At 38.9% G+C, this 10,987-nt stretch overlaps 1 protein-coding gene across 1 annotated transcript; it reads left to right on the top strand.

Moving 5' to 3' along the window:
- The first annotated feature begins 340 nt into the window (after positions 1 to 340).
- LOC112328236 (uncharacterized) lies at positions 341 to 2,517 on the top strand. The gene is made up of 4 exons (XM_024605688.2): positions 341 to 1,270; positions 1,404 to 1,518; positions 1,615 to 1,869; positions 2,390 to 2,517. Exons 1-4 carry the CDS (start codon positions 341 to 343, stop codon positions 2,515 to 2,517), a joined length of 1,428 nt encoding a protein of 475 aa, XP_024461456.1.
- The last annotated feature ends 8,470 nt before the right edge of the window (positions 2,518 to 10,987 follow it).

The following is a 10,987-nucleotide window of genomic DNA, read 5'->3' on the forward strand; positions in this document are numbered from 1 at the left end:
GAATATCGTGGGTAATAGGTGTGAGAATATTGTGGAAATTGAAATCCAAGATGATTGGGTCGGGATTAAGTTATGAAATGCAAGTTATTAGAAGTGTAAACAGGTTACATGTCGATAACTTGGGACCTTCCGGTATAGGGGGGACTCCGTCGAAATTTCGGTAAATTTTAATATGAAAACCATGAATATATATATAAGGAAAAAAAAAATTTACTCTGTATTTGGTTGACATGAGAGTGTTGTTTTTATCCCGGAATGGGGGATGTTACATTTGGTATCAGAGCCCAGGTTGCTATTCCGAGTACAAGAATGATTATATGATTTTGAAATGTGTTTCAGGATGGTGAGAACAAGGCAAGGAGCCATAATTGATCCATACCCAGTTCGGGGAAGTGACCAGAGTTTTCGAAATGAAAGTGATCCAGACTGGGATCCCTTGGCAGACACCTCCTCTTATATACCTGCAACATCAGTGTACTCTGAAGCTGGCGAGTCAGTGAGACTTCAAGATGATTCGTTGTCCCATCAGGCAGATGTGTCCATGCCCGAGGTATCAGACAGACGGGGGGGAGATAATATACCCCCACCAGTGGAACCGATAGCTGTATCAAACCCATTTTCAGATCCTGCTTTTATGGAACATATAGTCAGAGCTGTAGTAGTAGGAATGGTAGCGGGAGCCTCCGGTACAGCTCCTAGATCAGGGGGAGTAGTCACTATAGTGCAATGGGTGAAGGGTATGAGAGAGATGGGTTGTATGACTTACGGTGGTGAAGAGGATGCTGATGTTGCTAGGCATTGGCTGAGGAAAGTGGAAAGAGTTATAAATCAGATGCAGGTGCTAGAGGAGCTACGAGTGGATTGTGTGACTCAGCTATTGGTTGATAGTGCCCACTCTTGGTGGGAGACCATTAGAGAGAGGAGATCAGGGGAGGTATTGAGATGGAGGGACTTTCGTGAAGAGTTTGAGGAGAGGTACTATTCTTGGGAACATAGGAAGGAGAAAGAACAGGAGTTCTTGGATTTGAGGCAGGGAGATTTGACAGTTCTGGAGTATGAGAGGAGATTTCAGGACTTAGCAGCTTTTGCCTCCACCTACCTTCCCACAGAGCACCACAGGGTTGAGAGGTTCCGTGATGGACTAAGGCGGGAACTGAGGATGATATTGATAGCCATGCAGTTTCAGTCTGTGCGGGAATTGGTACGGGCAACTCAGGGTATGGAGAGGGTAATAAGGGATACCCTAAAACCAGTGGTCGAGCAGAGTCAGGTAATTGGAGCTAAGAGGAGAGATTTTGAGTTTTTAACTAGGAGACCTCCTCTCCTAAAGAAAGAGAAGAGTGGGCAATCATCAAGTCAGTTCTAGAAAATGGGCGGGAGTTTCATCCTAGGAGGGAGCTTAGGAGGATCTAGACGGGTCAGTGGAAGAGGAGCTTGAGGAGGATAGTCTAGACAGGGAGTCAAAACTGCTGGAGGGTCTACAGAGCAAAAAGGACCAGTATATCTATTTTGTCAGAGGTGAGCAGCGACACCCTGGAGATTGCTCTGCGATGCCGGGGAGATGTTATATTTGTAGAGGTGAGGGGCATTGATGGAAAGAGTGCCCACATGTAGGAAGAGGCTGTTACTATTGTGGGGACACGAGTCACAGGAAGAAGGATTGTCCTCGTACTACCGAGGGAGCCCATGGTCAGAGGATTGAGGTTCAGAGCCAACAACAATCGGTGACAGTCAATTGTCCTATCAGGCCTACCCAGTCAGGGATGAGTGCTACTCGTGGGAGGCCCAGAAATCAGGAGGGGAGGACTCAGGGTCGGGTATACCACATGACCTACGAGGATGTGGGAGCTGTACCAGATGTGGTGGCAGGTACCTTACAGTTAGATACAATGCACGTTTATGCTTTAATTGACCCTGGAGCTAGTCATTCCTTTGTATCTTATAGAATTGTGAATAACTTGCATGTGTTATCTAGTAACTTGGGTGTAGGAGTGACCGTTAGTACACCTCTAGGGGAGAATATACATATTGATGATATTTAAGAGGGGTAAAACTATATATTGGGGGGGTTAGAACTGAGGGTAGATCTTATGCTGTTAGAGCTATATGATTTTGATGTAATTCTGGGTATGGATTGGCTAAGTAAACATAAGGCACAAGTGGATTGTTTCACCAAGACGGTGACAATCCAAGGAATAGGTGATAAAAGAGTAGTGTTTAAAGGGGAAAGAAAAATAATTCCAAGTTGTGTAATCTCAATCTTGGTGGCTAGAAAATTACCGAGGAAGGGTTGTTGTGCTTAGTTAGCCCATGTAAGAGAGCTGGAAAAGGGAAGCATAGATTTGACTAGTATTCCTGTTGTAAGAGAGTTTTCGAGATGTATTCCCAGAAGAGTTGCCGGGATTACCTCAAGTTAGAGAAATTGAAGTTTCCATAGAAACTATTCCAGGAGTTTCTCCTATATCCCAGTCTCCTTATAGGATGGCTCCTATGGAATTGGCGAAACTGAAGGTCTAGCTTCAAGAATTGTTAGATAAAGGCTTTATCCGGCCTAGTAACTCACCCTGGGGAGCTCCGGTATTGTTTGTAAAGAAGAAGGATGGCACCTTTTGTTTGTGCATCGATTATCGTCAATTGAATAAAGTGATTGTGAAGAACATGTACCCACTTCCACGAATAGATGACTTGTTTGATCAGTTGAAGGGTGCTAGGGTGTTCTCTAAGATAGATCTGAGATCTGGATACCACCAGTTGAGAATCAAGGAACAAGACATACAAAAGACTGCATTCCGAACCCGTTATGGGCATTACGAGTTTTTAGTGATGCCTTTCGGGTTAACCAATGCTCCGACCATGTTTATGGACTTGATGAATCGGGTGTTTCGACCCTACCTGGACCAATATGTGGTTGTATTTATTGATGATATCTTGGTGTATTCAAACTCTCAATTGGAACATGAACAACATCTAAGGGTTGTGCTACAGACCTTGAGGGAGAATCAATTATATGCCTAGCTGGATAATGTGAGTTTTGGCTTCAGGAAGTCTTATTTTTAGGCCATGTAATATCTGCAGAAGGAATACTTGTGGATCTAAGAAAGGTTGAGGCTGTATTATAATGGGAAAGGCCTACTAATGTGACTGAAATCCGGAGCTTCTTGGGCCTTGCGGGATATTACCGGAGGTTTATTGAGGGGTTCTCCACCATAACATCACCTTTAACTAAGCTGACCCACAAGGAAGTCAGGTTTGTTTGGTCGGAAGAGTGTGATGCAAGCTTTCGAGAATTGAAGGAGAGGCTCACTTCTGCTCCTGTGCTGGCCCTTCCATTGGGGACAAAAAGGTTTGTGGTATATAGTGATGCCTCAAAAAGGGGCCTGGGATGTGTATTGATGCAACATGGGCGTGTGATTGCTTATGCATCAAGACAGTTAAAGTTGCATGAGGTGAATTACCCGGTTTATAACCTAGAACTTGCAGCGGTGGTGTTTGCCTTAAGAGTATGGAGACATTACTTGTATGGGACACAAGTTCAAATCTTTACAGACCATAAAAGTTTGAAGTATTTGATGTCAAAGAAGGAGTTGAACATGTGGCAGAGAAGATGGGTAGAGTTAATAAAAGATTTTGATTGCATTATTGACTACCATCCTGGTAAGGCTAATGTAGTAGCCGATGCCTTGAGTAGGAAGGGAAAAACAATGATGAATGATATGGAGCTGAAGGAACAAGAAAGTATAGTGGAATTAAAAAAAATGGGCTTGTAGCTAAGTGTAGGGCCCGAGGGGTCACTGTTAGCTCAGTTAAAGATCCGATCTGTGTTTCGAGACAAGGTCTTGGTGGCTCAACAAGCAGATGGGAAAGTAAAAAAGATCAAATGGAAGGTAAACAAGGGTATAGAGACATCATTTCAAATGCTATCCGATGGGCTAATAGCTATGGGAAGACGAATTTATTTGCCTGAGGATAAGACTTTGAAAGATGAAGTATTAAGAGAAGCGCATGAATATCGATTTGCTACTCATCCTGGGAGTACAAAGATGTATAGGGATTTAAAGAAATACTATTGGTGGCCAAATATGAAGAGGGAAATAGCAGAATTTGTGTCAAACTGTGGGATCTGTCAACAAGTAAAGATAGAACACCAGAAACCTGCAGGGGAATTACAGTCATTATCAATTCCGGAATGGAAATGGGAGGATATCTCTATGGATTTTGTGACGGGATTACCCAGGGGAAAGAAGAGGAATGATGCCATATGGGTGGTCGTGGATCGACTAACAAAATCTGCTTTGTTTTTGCCTATGAAGATGACTGATTCGGTGGATAAACTGGCAAAATTGTATGTAAATGAAGTAATCAGACTTCATGGAGTGCCAGTTTCAATTATATCAAATCGGGATCCAAGCTTCACGTCGAGGTTGTGGTCTAGCTTACAATAGGCAATGGGGACAAAGTTGAATCTGAGCACAACATTTCATCCTCAGACGGATGGTCAATCTGAAAGGACCATTCAAACTCTAGAGGATCTCCTAAGGTCCTGTGTTCTGGAGTTTGGAGGGAATTGGGAGGATCTTCTGCCCTTGGTGGAGTTTACTTATAATAATAGCCACCAAACTACTATTGGTATGGCTCCATATGAAGCATTGTATGGGAGGAAATGTCGTACCCCAATTTGTTGGGAGGAAGTAGGAGAAAGGAGGCTTTTGGGACCTGAAATGGTGCAACTGACAACTGACAAGGTGAGGGTGATCAAAAAGAGGATGAAGGAAGCCCAGGACAGACAAAAACATTACGCAGATCGCCGAAGAAGGCCGTTGGAATTCCAAGAGGGGGATAAAGTATTTTTGAAGGTGGCTCCTTGGAAAGGCATCATTCGATTTGGAGTAAAAGGGAAATTAGCCCCGAGATATATTGGCCCTTTTGAGATTAAGGAAATAATCGGGCCCGTTGCTTATCAATTAGAATTACCTGTATATTTGGATAAGATTCACAATGTGTTCCATGTGTCATTGTTGCGAAAGGCCAAGATAGACCCCTCACGGGTATTGCCACATGTTCCTTTGAAGATTAAAAGGGATCTAACCATGAAAACTAAGCATGTCAAGATCTTAAATCGAGATGAGAAGTTGTTGAGAAATAAGAGAGTTCCCTTGGTGAGAATATTATGGAGAAGCTCTCGAATAGAAAAAGAAACATGGGAAAGAGAATCCGAGATGAAGGAGAAGTTTCCGCACTTATTCTCTGATATAGGTACGTAACTTGAATTTCGAGGATGAAATTTTATTATTAGAAAGGGAGAATGTAAATCCCGAGATAATCAGGACTGGATTAAATTAAAGAAAATAACTAAACTAAAAAGAAGTGGGGGCAAAACAAATACATTTAAAGAAAATGGGGCCTAAATGCAAATAAGAATAATTATAGAGCATAAATACTACTCTTCTTACCAAAAAAACAAATCTGCAACTATCGTGAAGAAAGAAGAGAGGGAGTTTTGTTATCTATTTTTACAGATCAAGAGAGAAACACCAAATTTCAAGAACCCATCCAAGATTAAGGGTTATAGGTAAAAATAAACATTGGTATGCAATGGATTAACCAGAAAAAATTGAACAAGAAGAGAAGAGGGGAGGGTCGGCTGTCATTAGAAAGAAAAGAAGGGATCGAGACCTTGATTCGTATCGGGTAAGATATTCTAAACATGGTCTTATGAGTTGTTTTAAAGTCGATTATGAATTGATGCCTGGATGTTAAATTATAGATTTGAGTCCTATAACTCCAGATATAGTTAAAAATCTGAGGAGAGGTAAGACAGTAACAGTTCAAAAACGAGACAGTAACAGTTGGACAGTAACAGTCCAAGTGTTTGTTGATGAGCGATTTTGACTATTTTAGAGGCAGAACTCGGTTCTCCTTAAATCATAGATTTTGTAGCCTCATGTCTTAGCTTTCCAACGACACAAATTTTGCTTGAATCAGAGTTCAATAACTCCAAATATAGTTAAAAATCTAAGGAGAGGTTAGACAGTAACAGTTAAAAAACGAGACAGTAACAGTTGGAAAGTAACAGTCCAAGTGTTTGTTGATGAGCGATTTTGACTATCTTAGAGGCAGAACTAGGTTCTCCTTAAATCATAGAACTTGTAGCCTCATGTCTTATCTTTCCAACGACATAAATTTCACTTGAATCGAAGTTTTATAACTCTAGATATAGTTAAAAATTTGAGGAGAGGTCAGACAGTAACAATTCAAAAACGAGACAATAATAGTTGGACAGTAACAGTCCAAGTGTTTGTTGATGAGCGATTTTTACTATTTTAGAGGCAGAACTGGGTTCTCCTTAAATCATAGAACTTGTAGCCTCATGTCTTAGCTTTCCAACGACATAAATTTCCCTTGAATCGGAGTTCTATAACTCTAGATATAGTTAAAAATCTGAGGAGAGGTCAGACAATAACAGTTCAAAAACGAGACAGTAACAGTTGGATAGTAACAGTCCAAGTGTTTGTTGAGGAGCGATTTTTACTATTTTAGAGGCAGAACTGGGTTCTCCTTAAATCATAGAACTTGTAGCCTCATGTCTTAGCTTTCCAACGACATAAATTTCGCTTGAATCGGAGTTCTATAACTCCAGATATAGTTAAACATCTGAGGAGAGGTCAGATAGTAACAGTTCAAAAACGAGACAGTAACAGTTGGACAATAACATTCCAAGTGTTTGTTGATGAGCGATTTTTACTATCTTAGAGGCAGAACTGGGTTCTCCTTAAATATAGAACTTGTAGCCTCATGTCTTAGCTTTCCAACGACATAAATTTCGCTTGAATCGGAGTTCTATAACTCCAGATATAGTTAAAAATCTGAGGAGAGGTCAGACAGTAACAGTTCAAAAATGAGATAGTAACAGTTGGACAGTAACACTCCAAGTGTTTGTTAACGAGCAATTTTGACTATTTAAGAGGCAGAACTGGGTTCTCCTTAAATCATAGAACTTGTAGCCTCATGTCTTAGCTTTCCAACGACACTAATTTCGCTTGAATCGGAGTTCTATAACTCTAGATATAGTTAAACATATGAGGAGAGGTCAGACAGTAACAGTTCAAAAAGGAGGCAGTAACAGTTGGACAGTGACAATGCAAATATAAAAAAAGGAATGATAACTAGGATTGGATAAAGAACGACAATAATAATGAGTGAAATGAGAAAAACATAAAGTACTAAGAAATGACTGAAAGAAAGACTTATTGGTTGTTAATATGGTTATTATAAAACATATCCTTGAGTGAGGAAAATTTATGAGATAAACCTGTGATTTCCAGGAGGGACCACAGGCGTGGTGCAACATCAGCAGCAGGGGAGCACGAGTAGAGCTTCTATTGCAGGTAGGTGAATCACACCTTTACCTTCTAGGTAAATTCCATGTTTTAATATATATTACTGATGTGAAATGTGAATTACCGAATGTATGTGTACTCAAGGGGAAAGGTTGTTGTGTGAATTGATAAGTGATGAAATTATCACTGACAAATGAAATATGAGAAGTGTGATTTGAGACGTAAACTAGCATACATTGAGTATATGTTAGGATCCCGGGTAAGGGGATCGCCATGTTTGGACTAGCAGTGTATGTTAGGATCCTATGGAAGGGGATCACCATGTTTCGGCTATCATGCATTCAGTGTATGTTAGGATCTCGGGTAAGGGGATCACCTTGCATCGGCTCTTATGAAATGATGATGATGATACTAGTGAAAGGGGTATCGGTAATGGGTTAAACGAAGATAATCATGTTTGATCTTATAATGTCTGGAATGGAGGTTAATAGTGAAAGAGGGAACGATTATTAATAGTTTGAATACAGAAGAGATTCTAATGAAAACTAGAAAGGAGAAGTGAACAAAATATGAATGCATGTTACCCTGTTGAAATTGTTTGATATTCGTGTTGTTATTTTTTATATGATAGTCACCTTTCAATAATATGTATTTTGTTTCAGGAACATAACATGCACGACAAGAGTAGATCCTAGCTTATGTTCCTTTCTTGTAATTTAGGTTATAGGGGGTATACCCTTATATTTTGTAAACATGAAAATATTTGTATAACTTAATTTGTATAATTAATGTTTAAACTTGATTGAATGAACTTAATCTCTGTAGTTCATGTAACCATTTTTCATGTCTAAGTATTTACTTTTTATTTTATCCATAATGATATTTTGTTATATAATGTATATCATAAATATTGTGGGTAATAGGTGTGAGAATATTGTGGAAATTAAAACCTAAGATGATTGGGTCGGGATTAAGTTATGAAATGTGAGTTATTAGAAGTGTAAACAGGTTACATGTCGATAACTTGGGACCTTCCGGTATAGGGAGGACTCCGTCGAAATTTCGGTAAATTTTAATATATATAAGGAAAAAAAAAATTTACTCTGTTTTCGGTTGACATGAGAGTGTTGTTTTTATCCTGGAATGGGAGATGTTACACATAATCTACCGCGACTAATATGTACAAGAAACCAAATGATGGAGGAAATGGACTCATGAAATCTATACCCCAACAGTCGAAGATCTCAATGACAAGAATAGGATTTAAAGGCATCATGTGACGTTTTGAAATAGATCCCAACTTTTGACAATTTTCACAAGTCTTGCAGAATGCATGTGAGTCCTTGAACATGGTGGGCCAGTAAAATCCACTTTGTAAGATTTTTGTAGTGGTCTTTCTTGATGAGAAATGACCCCCACATGCCTCAGAATGACAAAATTTAATGACACTACTTACCTCATTGTCAGGAATGCATCTTCGAAATATTTGATTAGGACAATATTTGAATAAATAAGGGTCATCCCAATAAAAGTTCTTCACTTCATTCAAGAACTTTCTTTTGTCTTGGGTACTCCAATGAGCTGGCAATTGTCCTGAAACAAGAAAATTAACAATATTAGCAAACCAAGGCATTGTAGAGACAGAAAATAAAGATTCATCAGGAAAGTAGTCATTGATTGGTGTGATGTCAGATCTCAAATTTGTTGTCAATCTTGACAAATGATCTGCGACAACATTTTCGGTGCCTTTCTTGTCTTTGATTGTGATATCAAATTCTTGAAGTAACAAAATCCACCGCACCAATCTAGCCTTAGAATCTTTCTTAGAAAGAAGATATTTCAATGCTGCATGATCACTAAAAACAACAACAGGTGAGCCAACAAGATAAGACCTGGATTTTTCACATGCAAATACTACTGCAAGTAATTCTTTTTCTGGTGGTGTAATTCATTTGAGCATTATTTAAAGTTTTACTTGCATAGTAAATCACATAAGGTTTCTTATCTTTTCTTTGTCCCAAGACAGCACCCACGGCATAATCACTATTGTCACACATTATTTCAAAAGGTAATGACCAATCAGAAGGTTGAATGACATGAGTAGAAGTAAGCAAGTTTTTAAGTTTAACAAAGGCTTCTTCACAATGTTCAGTCCATTCAAAAATATTATCCTTTGTTAGAAGGTTACTCAAGGGCTTAAATATTACACTAAAATCTTTGATGAACCTTCTATAAAAACCAACATGTCCTAAGAATGATCTAACATCTTTAATAGATTTTGGTGTTGGCAAGTTAGCAATTAACTCGATTTTAGATTTGTCAACCTCAAATCCTTTCGATGAAACAATGTGACCAAGTACAATGCCGTTTGTTACCATAAAGTGATATTTTTCCCAATTCAGTACATGATTCTTCTCTTCACACCTGCTCAAAACCTTTTCTAAGTTAGTCAAACAATCATCAAATGAATCACCAAAAACAGAAAAATCATCCATAAAAATTTCAAGAAAATGTTCAACCATATCACTAAATATACTATGCATGCATCTTTGAAATGTGGCTGGTGCATTACATAATCCAAAAGGCATCCTTCGATATGCAAAAGCACCAAATGGACATGTGAAAGTAGTCTTCTCTTGATCTTCTAATGCAATTTCAATTTGATTGTAACCTGAATAGCCATCTAGGAAACAATAAAATTCATGACCTGTAACTCTTTTTAGGATTTGATCCATGAAAGGTAAAGGAAAATGATCTTTTCTAGTTATTGAATTAAGTTTCCTATAGTCAATGCACATGTGCTAACCAGTAATAGTCATAGTTGGAATTAACTCATTTTTCTCATTTGTTATCACAGTGACTCCAGACTTCTTGGGTACAACTTGGGTAGGACTTACCCATTTGCTGTCAGAAATAAGATAAATGATTCCATTATCTAGAAGCTTAATGACTTCATTTTTCACTACTTCTTTCATATTAGGATTAAGCCTTCGTTGCATTTCTCTATATGGTTTAGCATTTTCCTCCAAATAGATCCTGTGTGTGCAAATCAAAGGACTAATTCCTTTTATGTCAGCTATGGTCCATCCTAATGCATTTTTGTGCATTTTTCAGAGTTTGTAATAACTTACCTTCTTGATGTGCATTAAGTTTGGAAGAGATTATTACTGGAAAAGTTTCATTTTCTCCCAAAAATGAGTATTTGAGATTGAATGGCAACGACTTCAAATCAGGTTTTGGTGGTTGAACACTTGAAGGTATGGACTCAATTGATCGTGGTGGCAATTCCTCAATTTTTGGTCTCCAACTATTTGCCTTTGATTCTTCCTGAAAATAAACCATTTGCAAATCATCAGATTCATCAATCTTTTTTTTTTCCGATCAAATGTAAGAAGTATATAGATCAAAAAGAGCAAGACAAGCTTGCGATACAAGCTGGAAACCAGCAGAACTGTACATACACCGGCAAAGGGAACAAACTCCCTTGACCATAGCAAAACACAAGAGGCGAGTGCTGGGGAACATGCTCCCCAGCACAAGCCAGCCACAAATTTAGGATCCCCTATACACTGATCCAGAAAATCAACCTACCATCCAAAAAGCTTGGGAACCAGGCTCCCACAGCGACAAACAGAAAAGCATGAACAGCC

This window comes from Populus trichocarpa, chromosome 7, assembly GCF_000002775.5.
Source record: "Populus trichocarpa isolate Nisqually-1 chromosome 7, P.trichocarpa_v4.1, whole genome shotgun sequence".
In the NCBI taxonomy this organism is placed as follows: Eukaryota; Viridiplantae; Streptophyta; class Magnoliopsida; order Malpighiales; family Salicaceae; genus Populus; species Populus trichocarpa.